The 16,514-nt window shown below is 40.4% G+C and overlaps 3 protein-coding genes across 3 annotated transcripts; 2 read left to right on the top strand and 1 right to left on the bottom strand.

Moving 5' to 3' along the window:
• The first annotated feature begins 5,948 nt into the window (after positions 1-5,948).
• Positions 5,949-9,537, top strand: LOC103405034 (calcium-transporting ATPase 12, plasma membrane-type-like). The gene is made up of 2 exons (XM_029097622.2): positions 5,949-6,585; positions 6,685-9,537. Exons 1-2 carry the CDS (start codon positions 6,064-6,066, stop codon positions 9,418-9,420), a joined length of 3,258 nt encoding a protein of 1,085 aa, XP_028953455.2. The 5' UTR covers positions 5,949-6,063; the 3' UTR covers positions 9,421-9,537.
• Positions 9,538-9,935: 398 nt separating this feature from the next.
• Positions 9,936-11,316, top strand: LOC103405001 (chlorophyll a-b binding protein 151, chloroplastic). Its single transcript, XM_008343971.4, has 2 exons — positions 9,936-10,324; positions 10,566-11,316. Exons 1-2 carry the CDS (start codon positions 10,179-10,181, stop codon positions 11,215-11,217), a joined length of 798 nt encoding a protein of 265 aa, XP_008342193.1. The 5' UTR covers positions 9,936-10,178; the 3' UTR covers positions 11,218-11,316.
• A 687-nt stretch (positions 11,317-12,003) lies between these two features.
• Positions 12,004-14,739, bottom strand: LOC103405003 (pentatricopeptide repeat-containing protein At2g29760, chloroplastic-like). The gene has a single exon (XM_070817746.1). The coding sequence runs from the start codon at positions 14,564-14,566 to the stop codon at positions 12,506-12,508; it is 2,061 nt and encodes a 686-aa protein (XP_070673847.1). The 5' UTR covers positions 14,567-14,739; the 3' UTR covers positions 12,004-12,505.
• Positions 14,740-16,514: the final 1,775 nt, after the last annotated feature.

Genomic DNA, 16,514 nt, shown 5'->3' with positions numbered 1-16,514 from the left:
GGAGCGTAATACTATTTTCTTCCCTTGTATAGAAAGAAAGAACAATTAGTTAATCTATTGAGAGTTTGAACTCACGTCGGGGAATTAAAGACTTGCATAATAGTTTAAATGATTTTGAGCCTTTCCGCTTTTACGTAGTTTTGAGGTTTGAACTTCAACTTTCTTTGTAATATTACAGGCTTACAACGTGTGTGAAATCCTATCCCCAGATTTCACTATTTAAAATTACATATTTTTTCGTATTATTAATTTCAACGCGTATATTTGTGGCGTCTATTTTTTTTTCGATAAGTAAAAGGATGAAAACACCCTTAATGAACTAAACGGAATTCTACGTGGTCGTATTTTATTCTTACATATTTTTGTAGATTTCTTTACATGTTTGGATGGTACATGTCGATACGAATGCGTGAGCGCGAATGGAATGGAATTTGGAGTTATAACGAAATAGTTATAAATGAACGAAGGTAGGGGCAAAATAGTCATTTTGCTATGAATATGGAAGGCTCCAAATTTGTGGGAGCCTTGTCTTGGTGAAAGGAGGGAAAAAAAAGGAGAAGGGGGATAGACCAACCAGAGAAGGGGGGAGAGACCAACCGGAGAAGGGGAAAAAAAAAAGGAAGAAAAATGAGTGACCAATGGGCGGGGGAAGAGAATAATGGAGGGGAAGGGATAGAAGAATGAGGCACTGGATCATGGATCCCTCACCCAAATCGTGCGACCCGACCCATTATTCCGGCGACTTTCTGTCGTTTTTCCGCCATTTTTTTAGACGAATTGGACCAATCCATTACTCCCAATCATCATCTAGCCCTTCCCTCTTCCATTTCCACCTAAAATTAGAAGGAATTTGGTTTTATTTTGGTGGAAAACACCTCGACGGGATTCACGGGTGTCAGCGGTAATTCCGCCGTTTTTACATGTGCTACCGTCGACCACCACCCTTGTTCAACTCTCCTTGAGGCCTAGATTAAAGCCCAAACAAGTTTGGGGGCGGCGGAGCTACAATTTCGACGAATTGAGAAACACCCATTTTTAGGGTTCCCGACGAATCGAGGTGTTTTTTGACCACTTCTCGGCCGAATTGGACTTCGGCCCAGGTATGAAAATTATTCCCCTTGACTTGCTCTACATTTTTGGAAATTTGGTAATTTTTTGAGTTCGTCGGAAAATTAAGTTTCCATTAGCTGGAAACCGCCGCATGCGGCGACGCATGACCAGTGAGCCAACTCTGTCTTTCTAGGCTAAATTTGATACCCCGAATCCATATGTGACATCCGATTGATGAAATTCTGTTGTTTGAACTTAATTCCATTAAGGTCCTCCACTTGAATTATGTAGTAAACGACGATCCGACCATTAGATCGTTACCAAAATTTAATATGTTGTTATACGTAATATTTTATGGCATTAGGAACTAACATATCGGGAAATTGACTTGCGGATCTTCCCGAATTGGATTTCTAAGTTTGTAAAATTAAACGTTGACCGCCACTTGAATTTGCGATTAGCGGAGATCCAACCGTTTGATCGTAATGAAGTTTTAGTATGTTGTTCTAGAAGCATATGTGGACTTTGGGAAGTTACAGATCAGAAATTTGATAAGCTGATCTTTCGGTTTAGATTTCTAGGGTTGTGGACCTTATTCTCGACATTGATCGACGGTTGGCTTTTTAGTCAACTAGCCCGAGTTCTTCTAGCATGTTGCTGATCTTAGAGTGTTGTTGAGATTCCATGGAGCTTATTGGGCTCATCATGATGACGTGTCTTCTTCGATTGACGTACTCGATTTATGTATTGATGGCATCACATTGTGATATGCTTGTTCATTTTATGTGATTTGACTTGTGTATTGAACTTGTAGTGGAGTGTGGCTAATTTGTATGTTTGGGTTGATGTGATGAAATGTGAAGTCTAGGATTGGACCATGAACCCATTGTCATAGGGTTTGTTGCTTCGAGACTTGTTTCACATATCGTATCATTATTCCATTTCTTGTTTCGTTGAGCTTTTGTATTTTGAGTACTTGTTTCATGTCTTCTTCTTCTTCGAGCATCGCTATATTTCTTGGACTTTTGCTCAGTTCCGTTGAGTGATTCGGAACTGGGTTTTCGCTGGGGTTTCGTTGAGTGGTCTGGTTCCCTGCTCCGTCTGGATTCCATTGAGAGGTCCGGAATCCCTTGTGATCCGCGATTCCGTTAAGTGGTCCGGAATCGTATCTAGCTTGAATTTCATTGAGTGGATCAATATACATTGTACTTCGCGATTCCGTTGAGTGGTCTGGAATTGTATCCTCGGTTTCCGTTGAGTGGTCTAGAATCCCACTTGGTGTTTTGGTTTCGTTGAGTGGTCTGGAACCCGATGTTGATGGATTTCGTTGAGTGGTCCGAAATCGCATCATTTGACTTGTTGGTTCCTTGGATTTGATTTCAGCTTCAGAGATGTAGGCTTCGGCTGAACTGTGTCGCTCTAGCCCTACATTTCAGTGTATGGTATGTGTTATTGATTGATGTGATTGTGGAATGATGTTGGTTGTGATTGTTGTCATTATGATTAGACTCATTGACCAATGTGGCTAGAGATTTAAGTTGCGCTTCATCAAATGTTCCTTGGGATGTTGCACACCTGTTGTGTGGTATTATGTTGAGACATAGTGATTTATGTGATGATTGTTCGAGTGTAGTGAAGGTGAACTACGAATGGCTTGATCCCTTTATAGGGTACGTAGGCAATCTAACAAGGAGGTTAGATGCAGCCATAAAGCATGTGAAAAATTACTATGCAATTCGATTCTTGAGTTGTGCTTTGCTAATATCCTGGAGGCGGAGTATGTTAGATACAATTTTTTTGTGATGTCACGTGTTGATCCTAGACGTATGTCGAAATCGGGGCGTAACAACGTTTTTGTCATTTATTTTACTTTTACAGAGTATAGAATATGGATATTTGTTATTTACTTGACGACACAAAAATAAAAAATAAAAAATTGTGTTTGATTAGTGGTTAATGAGAAAAATGAGGTAACATAATGTATTGTTGAATGTTTCTTTTTTCCTTTTTTCTAACACACAATATTATTTATACAAAAGGGAAGATGGTGAGATTAATCTCATAATGGGCTAACAATAATGTGATTCAAATTTACTTTTGACAAAAATCAAATCTAAGACATCTTATTTACAAGTGAAGAAAAATACTACTTACATAATGTACCGTTGAATGCTTTAATACAACTAAAACATGGCCGTTTCAAAGATTCTTAGTCCACCTCAGTCCACCTCTCTCTCTCTTCCGAGTCTTCTCCGTTCACCTCTCTCTTGTCTCCCACTCTCTTCCTCCACCCGGCCCCACCTCCTCTCTCCCTCCCATCCACTTCTCATCTCTCTCCCAACTCTCATCTTGCACCTGGTCCCTTCCTCTCTCTTTCCTTCTTTATATATTTAAAGAGTAAATTTCAATAAGAAAAACAGTAACTACTGACATTGTTTTCCATAGCCACCGCGTTCCAAGCACGTCCTCAACCTCAAGGGGCGAACCACCACTTTCTCTCATCACAATGTTTTACTTTTACACAAAACATAGAGAAATAGGCATCTCCATATGTGATGCCAGCTTTTAAATAAAAGACTTCTGGTACATAATAAACACTCTTAGCTACTTGTGTTATAAAATTTTAACGTATGTAGCGTGAATAGGAACAGTGACGGTGTTCGGATTTTCAAATAATGGAGTCATGATTTTGACCAAAAAAAATTTCATTGGGTCATCTCGTCAAGCACCTAACCTAACAAGAACTTGTCAATTCTTGCCAACATACGACGAAGGCTTATACAAACATTTGCCAACCACTTCAATGATCTGTAGAGACTTGTCGAGGGTGGTTATAGGAAACTGTGGAGGAATGTTGAAGACTGCTAAGACTTGTCAACTAAGGCATTTCATTGAACATTTGGTGTGCATAATAGAGTTGCACACAAGAGGAGAGAAAGGAAAGACAAGGATGGTAGGAAAATAAAATAGAAGAGGAATAAGTAGGAGGAGAATGTTATAATTTAGTTTCCCCTACATGTTACATCTCGAATTTTTAAGTTGTGGTCATGAACAATCAATAACTATACTGGCTTCGCCTCTAAATAAGATGAAAAAAGAAAAGAAAAAAAGACGTACATAAGCCTCCTACCAGACATCAAATTAAGTTTATAAAAATCAAGGAGATTAATTTCTAGGTAATTAACAGTGTGTAGTTTCTTGGTTGCTTCCCATGGTCCATAGATAAGACTGAAACCCCTTCCAATTCTCTCACATTCACACCGGCCCAAGTCCTCACCCGTTTTTTTTTTCTTCACTAGCTGACTTTGCATTGCAGCCAGTCATTGTAGCTCAAGTTTGAGTTATTAAGAGCATTTACCCTTGCATTTGAGATTCTGTTTCTGAAATTCGCTCTTACTATTTTATATTTAAAAAAAAGTTAATTTCAATAAGAAAAACAGTAACCGCTAACATTATATTGTTTTTAAAATTTTAATTCTTCCAACAAAAAGAAATTCAGGTCTCTTTTTAGAACACATAATTGTCTTTGATCTCTTCCTAACCTCCTCTTAGTTTTTATTTTATTTTTTAAATATAATATCAAAGCCATATCAAAGCAAAAACAACATTAACACTATGTTTGGATGAAAGAAATAAACTTAGAATTTGAATAAAAGTCAGAATTCATAAATTAACATGCACTAATTCCCTTGTTTGACTCCATAAACATAGAAATTTAAAATTTTTGCGTAGAAAAAAACTTGAAATTTGGACCTTCAATTTCTAAATTTAAATTCCATGTAAATAAGTGTCATTTCTCAATCTATGATTGAGAGTTTAAATACAACAAATTCCGTATTCAATTTTATTCTTCTTTTTGGTTAACCAAACATGAAAATTTACATATTCTATAATATAAATCTCGTCATTTCAGTTTCCGTTATTTTAAAATTCTTAAATTTCTTCATCCAAACAGAGTGTAAAATCTTAGCAAAACCCCTCAACAATGTAGCAAAAATTGTCAACACTCATTTGTATTTCTTCTCTCCTTTTTAGGGCAAGAAAAAAGTAAAAAAACAACTAGACATTGTATTTTTCTCTCTTGAGCGCAGGGAACGGTCTCCACTTTTGCCAATATTCCACAGCCACCGCGTCCTCAACCTCAAGGGCCAACCGCCACTACTCCCATCACAATGTTTTACTTTTAAACAAAACGCAGAGAAATAGGCATATGATATCCATATGCGATGTCAGTTTTTCAATACCCGACTTCCGGTACGTTCATAACTATTTGAGTTACACGTTCTTTATGTATATAGTGTGAATATGAACAATGACAGAGCCCGGATTTTCAAATAATGCATATCATGATTTTGACTAAAAAAAACTTCATTGAGCCATCTCGTCAAACACCTAGCAGGAACTTGTCGATTATTGCCAACATATGCCACAACTTCAATGATCTGTAAGAGATTTGTTAGGGTGACTATAGGAAACTATGAAGGAATGTTAAAAACTGTCAAGGTTTGTCAACTAAGATATTTCATTAAGCAATGACCTCATATTAGGTCCGACACTAAAAAAAAGAAGACGTACATAAGCCTCCTACTCGACATCAAAGTTTTTTGTCGTACCCAGTGCACAAGGCTCCCGCTTTACGCAGGGTCTGGGAGAGGCGAATGTCGGCTAGCCTTACCCCCATTTATGGAGAGGCTGCTCCCAACTACTCGACATCAAAGTAAGTCTACAAAATTGAGGGAGATTAATTTTCCAGGCAATTTACAACGTGTAGTTTCCTGGTTGCTTCCCTCGGACCATGGCCTATATAAAGACTTAAACCCTTCCAATTCTCTTCACATTCAGACTGTACCTATAGTAAATTACCAGGAAAATTTGTCTCACCGGTTTGATAGGAAAAGTTTCCTGGTAATTGACTATGTGTAGTTTCCTGGTTGTTTTCCATGCAAGAGGGGTATACTTTTCATTTCACTCGGAGCCATGGCCTATATATATGTGGTTTACCGCTAACTAGCTATGCACATTACTCACAACCAGTTTAGGAGGAGTCTAATTGCATACATTCTCATCTTACCAATCTTGTTTTATACCTCTCATTTGCTGCAAATCCGCTGCAAGAGATCAAATTTTCTCGATTTCTTGTCTGATCATCTCTCTAATTTCCTTGTGGCGCAAGGAAATATGGCCGTTGAGCCAAATACAGAGTATCAAGCTACTGAAGGTGCCTCCTCTCTTACTGCTGGCTTGCTTATACAGACCATCGAGCACCGGGGAACCTCGCTTAGACGTATTGTTCTAGGCATTTTGTTTTCATCACGCATTAGGAAAACCACACGTCTGCGCAAAGCCTCTAGTTATGAACCTTTAGCAACAGCACCAACGGCACCTAATGCTGCCTCTGACCATGTGATTAACATCCCTCTCCAGGAAAGGTTTTCGAACAAGGTTGCCAGAATTGTGAGGGAGAAGGACTTGAAGTCATTCCGCAGACTTGGTGGTGTTGACGGCATCTTGCCACTTCTTAGGTCTCAATTTGAGGTAGCAAGCAACCCTGTAGAAAATAACTATTTCTATAATCTTGTACTTGATACATAATGATTCTACTTCAGTTTATTATAATCAAGTACTTGTTTGCAGGATGGTGCCGTTGATGGTGGTCAAAATCCACAAGGATGGCACGTTACCAAGTCCCCAGTTGATGCAAAAGGTTTCTTGTACTTTTTGTTTGAGGCGTGCAATCAGTACACGATTTTTTTCCTCTTGCTCTCAGCTGGGCTTTCATTCGCCATCGAATTCATGACGCAAGGAGTCAAGTATGGCTGGCATGATGGTGTTGGCATACTAATTGCAGCGCTCTTACTTATTGCTTTCCCTTCTGTGGGGAACTACCGCTATCAGAGAAAGCTGGCGCGGAAACACTTGCTGGATAGGAGCAAACTGATGGTGAATGTTGAACGAAGTAGCACACCAATTACCATATCTGGCATTGTGGTGGGTGATATAGTTCATTTGCAGGAAGGAGACCGTGTTCCTGCTGACGGTTTGTTCATAGATCATGATGAGGAACTGGTGCTGGATGAGGTATTGAGACCGAAAATTGATCGTGAAAATAATCCATTTGTTTTTTCGGGTTCAATGGTTGTGAAGGGCCGCGGCCGCATGGTTGTTACATCCATTAGTGCTAATACAACTTTTGCTGAGATGCTGAGCTTGGTGGCTGATCATAATCCAAAGGAGAAGACACTGCTACAAGCTTTGATGGACAAACCGAATGCATGTATGGATTATCTTGCATGTTGTGTCTCGATACTGATTGCGCTTGTGATGTTGATACGCCTACTATTCTTCAGGAAGCACGAAAACTACAATGAGAGGCCAGAGCTGAAAGGGGAAGTTTCAATGAATCTTATTATGAGGACCTTTGAGAAGATCTTCTTGAAACCTCAAGGAAAGATTTCCATTTTAGCAAGTGTTCTAGCAACCGCAGTAATAGGGATACAACATGGGATGCATTTTGTGATTGCAGTTGCCCTTTCTCAATGGAGCGAGAAGGCGGCCAAAAATCAGGCAGTACCACGAAATCTATCAGCTTGTGTAACCATAGGACTCATAAATGTCATCTGCATCGAAACAACTGCAGAGTTAATGTGCAACCCGACGGAGGTCAAGGAATTTTGGATTGGTGAAAAGGATTTAAGCATTGGTGAAGTGGACTCGGAAACTGACCAAGTTCTTGAGGTACTGCATCAGGGGATTTCAGCTACCGCAGCTACATCGTCACCAACAAATGATCTGCTCATTTCTTGGCTGAACACCAGATGGGGTAGTAATGTGGCATTATTGGATCGAAGATTTGAAACCGTTGAAGAAAGACAATTGAGCTCTAACAAGAAATGTAGAGGAATCTTGGTGAGGAAAATCGAGAATGAGCAGATTATGCAACTTCACTGCGACGGAGATGCATCAACAATATTAGGCATGTGTTCACATTACTATGATAACAGAGGGGAAAGTCACAATATCGGAAACCAGAAGAGAAAACTTGAGCAGGTGATCAAGAAGATGGAGGAGGAGGGTCTGAGACCGATTGCATACGCGTACAAGAAAACAGAAGAATTTGCAGAAGATGGGTTGATTTTGTTGGCATTTGTCGGTCTTAGATGTCCATATCAAGAAGAGCTTAAAGTGGCAGTGGAAGCTCTTAGAGAAGCTGGAGTAAGCATCAAACTGGTGTCAGAGGATGAGCTCTCAATAGTGAGAGATACAGCTTCGGAACTTGGGATCTCCCCTGCTTCAGATGACAAGGAAATTGAAGGTCAAGCTTTCCGAAGACTCAATTCCATGGAAAGGCCGGATGCGGTGGATTTGATCTCTGTGATGGGAAGTTCCATCCCCAAGGACAAGTTTCTCATGGTGGAGGGGCTAAGGAAAAAAGGTCGCATAGTTGCATTCTGTGGAGGTTTGACCGTACGCGACACTCTGACCTTAAAAGAAGCTGATGTAGGAATCGTGCACGATATCTGGAGAACCGGGATGGCCAGAGAGAATGCCGATCTTATAATCAGCAGCGGCTGTTTTTTAAGCAAGATTATCAAGTCTGGTGCTTGTGCCTACCACAACATTCAGCAGTTCTCTCAACTTCAGCTCACCGCTTCCATATCCGGTTTACTTGTAACCCTAGTCGCCACAATGCATTCGGGAGAGTCCCCTCTAACAGCAGTTCATTTGATTTGGGTGAACTTGATCATGTGCCTTCTTGGTGGCCTCATGATGGTGATGGAGCTACAAGGCAGCTTAGAACACATTCAAAGACCTGAGGGGAGGACCGTGTCGCTTATAACCAAAGTCATCTGGAGAAACATAGCAGTCCAAGTTTCATATCAGGTTTCCGTCTTGCTGATCTTACATTTCATGCCGAGCATGAATGAAGGCGTCCGGAATACCATGATTTTCAGTACCTTCACCTTATGCCAGGTCCTTAATCTGTTCAGTGCCATGGACTTGGTGAAAAAGGAAGTGCTGGTTGTAGTCCTCCACAGCCATTGGTTTCTGATGGCGTTGGGGGCTGTGTTGACAATGCAGGTCATCGTTGTTGAGTTCGGAAAAGGACTAGCTAGCTGTGTGAAGTTGAATGCACTGCAGTGGCTAATCTGTTTCACTCTGGCTGCTCTTTCGTGGGGTTCTGATCGGGCCATCAAATTCCTTTCAGCTCACATCCAAAGAGCAACTTCGGCACTGATGGTGAGCTCACACGTTGAATTCTCACATCGGCACCGCAGATTATACATTCTTATTTGGTTGTTCCTCATCTTCTCTGTATCATCATACTGTTTCCACCCAGAAAATCATCTACTCTCGCTGTCTATCCGCTGAGACCCAGCCGTAGAGTCCCGGTCCGCCGGGAAGGGATTTTTTTCTATTGATTTTTTACTGTAAATATAGTAAATAAACCACGTCAAGTAAATTTGAATGCTCTTCGTCCACTGCAAACTACTCCTTGCCTGCTATTGTTTGTTACTGTTTTGTCAAAAACTACTGCAGCCAACGAATAATTCGAACAGTGATACACTTTGTCTTCTAAGTGAATTGCATCCACCCGTTAAATTCCATCTGTTAGAATTGGTGATTACGAATTTACGTGAGGCTCAGAGCCAAAAGGGATAAAAGAAGATTTAGGAAAATTTGGAATGAGACTCTAAAAAAAGATTTGGATTACTTGGATTTAATGGATGACATGAGACAAAACCGAGCGTAGTAGCATTATAGGATTCATATAAACAACTCTACTTAGTGAGATAATGCTTTGATGTTGTTGTACCCATGGACCTGTCAAATATTTGTCTTTTGGTCAACTTGTGGCCTGTATTCACCAACTACAACCATTGCAGCAATTGCCTGCCACGTGGCAAGAGATAACCCCCTCTCTGTGCAACAATCAGATTAGAAATCCAAATCCATTTGAGAACGAATAGGATGCTGCTGACGTGTAGATATCCTAATCCACATCATCTTCAAGTTCCCGTTATAACATCCCTGCCCTCTCCCAAGTTCAAAGCATCTCAGCGGGCTTGCTCAACGCCACCAATACTTCAAACAGAAAAAGGAAAAAAAAAAAAAAAAAGCAGCAAGCCATGGCAACCTCTGCTATCCAACGATCAGCATTTGCTGGCCAGACTGTTTTGAAGCAGTCGAATGAGCTCGTCCGGAAGATCGGCGGCCTTGGTGGCGGCCGCTTCTCCATGCGGCGCACAGTCAAAAGTGCTCCCCAGAGCATATGGTAAGCACCTTGGCTTTACCCTCGTCAGCACAACCTTTCTTTCCAAGCAACTCTACAAAAATTTCCATGTGTGAATATAAGCGTTTACAATGTCAGAATGTTTACAATTCACTTTAGCTCAATGTATAACTATAAAGATACATTGTTGCAAGAACATCGTGATCATGTAGCACTGAGAAGATTACATCATAGCTGATCATACCCCTTGAGCTAACACTTTCAACGGTCACTGACAAAACAGGTACGGCCCAGACCGGCCGAAGTACTTGGGACCGTTCTCCGAGCAAACTCCATCATACTTGACCGGTGAATTCCCCGGTGACTACGGATGGGACACTGCTGGACTATCTGCAGACCCCGAGACATTTGCCAAGAACCGTGAGCTTGAGGTGATCCACTCCAGATGGGCCATGCTTGGTGCACTGGGATGCGTCTTCCCAGAAATCTTGTCAAAGAATGGGGTCAAGTTCGGCGAGGCAGTTTGGTTCAAGGCTGGATCTCAAATCTTCTCCGAGGGCGGCCTTGACTACCTTGGCAACCCAAACCTTATCCATGCTCAGAGCATCTTGGCTATCTGGGCTGTCCAGGTTGTGCTCATGGGATTCATTGAGGGATACAGAGTTGGTGGAGGACCACTCGGCGAAGGACTTGACCCACTTTACCCAGGAGGTGCCTTTGATCCACTCGGACTTGCTGATGATCCTGAAGCTTTTGCTGAACTGAAGGTGAAGGAACTTAAGAACGGGCGTCTGGCTATGACCTCGATGTTTGGATTCTTTGTTCAGGCTATTGTCACAGGAAAGGGCCCAGTAGAGAACCTCTTTGACCACATTGCTGATCCAGTGGCCAACAACGCATGGGCTTTCGCCACCAACTTTGTCCCTGGAAAGTGAAGAAACCTAAATCCATGGCTGTTTCCGATTTAATTTTACTAGAAACTGCTTGTATTGAAATCGATGTACCCAGTAAAACCACCGAGCTCCTTTGTTTAATTTGTCTAATTGTGCTGCACATTCAAGCATTCCTGTCAATAGATGCATGCTTTGCAGTAATAGAGTATATCTAAACCAGGAAACAAATGGAGGACGCTTCCAACTAGCAATACACAAGAGAAAAACAACATTGAAACATTAAGTTCATAGATTGATCTTAGATTTCTTCATCTATCACCATTAGGCAAATGAAGTTTTTAATTAAGGCATAAACTTTTGGCAATGATGATTGCCTACACTATATGGACACCAGGTATACGAATTCTGCCAACGTAGGGTGAAAGAAATGATGGGAAGAGCGATCATCTTTCACTATTATCTCAGTATCATGAAGATTGCATAATGAGAATGGCTATTACCTCTCAATATAACCGCAGCATAACTTAGCATGCCCATATAGCCAAGGGCAGTGCACAAGTCTCTCGCCAATTTAGAATGTTAGGGACCGTGTAGTTGCATTATAAATTTGAGAGCTTCGGCATGCGGACAGGTCATAGGTGCATCAGGACGGCCTGTACTGCTATATATAACATAAACACACAATAAGTTCCCACAATCAAAAGAACTGATACCAATTGCTATTCCAATTTAAGAGTGCAGACACATGTTTCTTCATTTTAGGTCGGGGGAATTAGAAAAAAAAATTGAGTTCAATCAAAGCACAAAGAGAACGTATGAAACAGTCCATTTGGGAAAAATATGAATTTTTGACATTATCTCTCAATATAAGTTGTATAGCATACATTTACTACAGGGGAACCAGTATACAATGAAGATTGCCTCTAATACTAAGGGCACATAGCATACAACCTTCCTTCGATGAAGGGTGAGAGAAGTGATGGGAACAACTATTATCCCTCACTATAAACTCATACTCTGTATAACAAAGATTCTTATCTTGCTAGTGCACGAGTCTCTGGCCAATGCAGAATCTTGAGAAAGCAAGACATATTAGTTATCCCTGTTACAAGAGGGGCGGTTTTTGCAAGGGACAAGTCACATAATTACATCAAGACACACTTTCAAGACTGCCTACAATGCTAAATACATCAAAAGGAACATGTAAAGAAATGCCTGAATCAGATGAAATGATACCGATGGCTGCTCCAAATTTAAAAGAGCGCAAGCATAATGCTTCTTGCTTTGAGCAGATGAACACAGCTGTCAATGCAGCAGACAAACAGGCCAGTCACCAAAAATCTTTGCAAGAACATGAGCCATTTCTGAAATGATGGAAACGACTATTATCTCTCACAATAATCTCACGATTATAGATACTGGATAGATGTTTAGTGACAGAGTGGCAATCGCTACAGACGCGAAGATTCTTTATAATGCGAATAGGACTCCCAGCTTCTGAATTAATGAGACCAAACGCAATAGCCAATCTCTCACTATGGTTTTCCAGTTCGGCTTCCTTCTCTTTTTCCTCTTCAAGACACAACAGAACTTGGCTTGTGTCAGGAACATGTCCTACGGATTTCAGTTTCTCTCTTATCTCACTCAACTTCAAATATATCTCTTCTGTCCGAGGATGTGATTTATCACCCACAATAAACTCATGAAGCACACCTCTGTGCTCTATCGAACTGCATCCTGGGTCCTTTTTGACTCCTTTCTTTCTCATCATTTCTCTTACCTGTGAAACTTTCTCCCACTGATCAGCTGCAGCATACAGGTTAGAAAGAACAACATAGCATCCAATAGTGTCTGGAGAAAATTCAATCAGATGATGAGCTGCAAAATCACCAAGTTTAACATTTCTATGATTCCGAGCACCACTAAGCAAACTCATCCAGATTACTTTGTTTGGTTTCATGGGCATATTTTCAATGACATTCTTTGCCTCCTCTAGACAACCAGCCCGACATAAAATGTCTACAAAGCAACCATAGTGTTCAAATGTGGGTTCAATTCCATAATCATTTGTCATCAGATTAAAATAGTAACGGCCAAGATCGACCAATCCCGAATGACTACATGCATTCAAGACTCCAATAAAAGTTATAGCATGAGGCTGAATTCCATTCTTCCGCATCTCGAGAAATAGCTCAAGAACTTGGTCAGCCATACCATGCATTCCTAAACCAACAATTATAGAAGTCCAATGCCCCAATTTCTTCCTGTGTATAGCTCGAAACACGGCCACAGCATTCTCAATGCTCCCACACTTGGAATACATATCTATCAACGATGTACCAAGCACACCATCTAACTCAAATCCATTTTTTACCATGAAAGAATGAATCCATCTCCCCTTACTCAGGATAGCTAATCCTGAAACAGCAGAGAGAGCACTGACTAATGTAGCATGACTAGGCATAATATCTTCTTTCAAAATTTCTTGAAACAACTCCAATGCTTCCATAAACCTCCCATTAAATTCATAACCTGCAATCATCGAATTCCAAGTTATCACGTCTTTTGCCGGCATCCCACTGAATAATTGACGTGCCATCTCAAAGTCTCCAGCTTTCATGTACCCATTAATCATGGCATTCCAAGAAACCAAATTTCTATTCGGCATCCTATCAAACACCTCCCTAGCCATCTCCACCTTCCCGCACTTCGACAACCCATCAACCAAAACAGTCCACGAAAACAAATCCCTCTCCTGCATTTGATCAAACAACTCCATTGCAACTTCAACTTCTCCACACCTCGCATACCCATCAACCAACGAATTCCAAGTCACCAAATCTCTGTCACGCATTTGATCAAACACCTTCCGGGCCAAACCAATCTCACCACATTTCGAGTATAAATTCACCAAACTGCTCTGCACAAACTTATCCAGCCCAAGCCCAATTTTCAGCACCAACCCATGAATCTGCTTCCCTTCCTCAATCGCATTCAACCGCGCACAACCCTTAATCACGCACGGCACAGTGAAATTATCCGGAACAAGTTCATGAACCAATTCATAGAACAAAACAATGGCATCATGCGACCGCTGGTTTCCGACGTAGCCTTTGATGAGAATGTTCCAGGACACCAACGTGGGTTGGTCGATTTGGTCGAAGACGGAGCGAGCGTATTCTAGGTTGTTGATTTTGGGGTCGGCGTAGAGAGAAAGGAAGTGGGAGGCAACGGAAGGGTGGCTGAAAGTTCCGGTCTTGAGGAACAGAGCGTGGTGCTGCTCTGCTTCTTGTAGGGTTTTGCAGGTTTGGAGAAGCGAAAAGGGGTTTAGGGTTTGAGGAGAGAGAAATGGTTGATGGAGGAGAGAGAGAGATGGTGTGAGCTGAAGCATTCCTGCAGCCTGCAATGGCGTTGGTGGATCAGATGACGAAAGGGGTCTGAAGACTCTGAACCACACTAAATTGCAATAATAGCTCCGTAGTTTATCTCGGTTTTAATTTTTGTATTTGTAGCTTTTTTGCTTACATATTCATCCTCTGTTATTTCATTAAGTTAACACCGTTGGTCAAATCCGTCAAATGTCTATTGTTTTTTTTCTTTTTCTTTTGTTAATTGTTACCTACTCATGATGGACAAAGTGTTCGTGGGTTTATGGAGAAAAAAATTAAGGAACATGGGAGCAAATTTACTCCTCAACGAAACAAAGCCGCTTGCACTCTATATGGGGAAGTGGACCTACAATAAAGTAAGCAACTTGTTATATAATTGCAAAGAAAATTAAGGAAGATAATACTTTGAGCTCAAGACTTTGAACACACCACTAACTTGAGTGCTTGAGTGCTTGAGTGTCTGTTGCGGTTCACCCATCTGGTTTCTTTATTGGTGGCAAGCGAGGATGGTGTCTAGAGCTTCTTTATATGATTACAAGATTACTTGTTGGAGAATTATAGGAGTATGATTTTTCCACTTCAAAAATTCTTTTTCTCATTAATGTTTTTATTTTGTTTTAGTATTCAAGAAAAAATGTTATTGCGATAATCGCTTGTAATAGGTGACGATATGTTACATTTTTATGTTTGTCTTCAACTTTAATGTGATTGTACACTAGAATGAAGATTGTCAAACGATAAAATAGCCTTGAGTTGTGTTTTCCAAAGTAAGGTTACAAAAGATATGCTACATTTTTATGTTTGTCTTCAGCTTTTCGAGCCCACGGACCGTTGGAGGATTTTTGATGATCAAAGCTTGTAGGAAGGAGGAAGAGCTCAAATGGGTAATTGAGTATTTGAATGAAATGAATGGACTTGGTTTTCAGTTTACATTGTTTACTTTTAATACGCTTTTGATACAAATGGGAAAGTTTGAGATGGTTAGTGTAACTCGAAATGGTTGTCCTCAGATGCTAAATAGTGGGATTGGACCAAGCTTGCTGACATTCAATACAACGATCAATATATTGTGTAAGAAAGGCAGGGGAAGTAGAGGTGATTTTGAGCTAGATTTTTCAATTCGACATTTACTGAGTTTGTTATTCTTTATACATAAATTGACAAGTCACTTTTAGAAGGTAATTGTCTTCCGATGCAGATTTGACATCAATAACAAGAAGATTGCTTCAAGTGCCTACTGTAAAAGGTCTTCTTCTTCCCCTTAACGCTTTCAGAAGTCCTTATTGAACTAACATAACACGCATCTTCAATTGCCAAATACCAAAGTCATTCATCCCGTCGAATTCTTAAAATATCAAATTTCGCCAACGACACAGAAAGTTTCATCATGAATGACAAATAAAGCCCAAGTCGAAGCCTAGGGCTCTGATACCACTTGTGTAGTGCAAGCATAAGCGAATTCTAACAAAACACCAAATATCAACGTCATAGGTGAAAGCATATAAACAAACAATCTCACAATAAGAACACAAGATATTAACAATAAGAACACAAAATATTAACGTGGCTTAGCAAAGCCTATGTCCACAAGCGAAGCATGGAGAGGAATTTCACCAAACAAACGGAGACAACAAAAGAGTGTAATCTTCCAACCCAAATCCCACAGATTACAAACTGTAAATCAAACAAGTAGAGAATCCAAAACAAATGGCGAGGAATTCTGTGAAAGAATTTATACCCGGGTTTGAAACATTGATTGCATAAGCACAACTCAGTTAATGATGAATGAGGTATGGACTTCATTATATAAAGATTACAAGATAAGGTTACAGTATAAACAGATCACGTAATCATATTTGAAATTCAAAACTAAGTTACACAGAAGTTTTAGATGAGGAAGGATTGTGATTCCTTTCTATCTGTTGAAGAGTTTGAAGATTATCCAACTTG

The sequence above is a fragment of the Malus domestica genome, chromosome 17, assembly GCF_042453785.1.
Source record: "Malus domestica chromosome 17, GDT2T_hap1".
NCBI lineage: Eukaryota > Viridiplantae > Streptophyta > Magnoliopsida > Rosales > Rosaceae > Malus > Malus domestica.
Note: the sequence above shows the minus strand (reverse complement) of the source record. Positions and strands in the feature narration are given on the sequence as shown.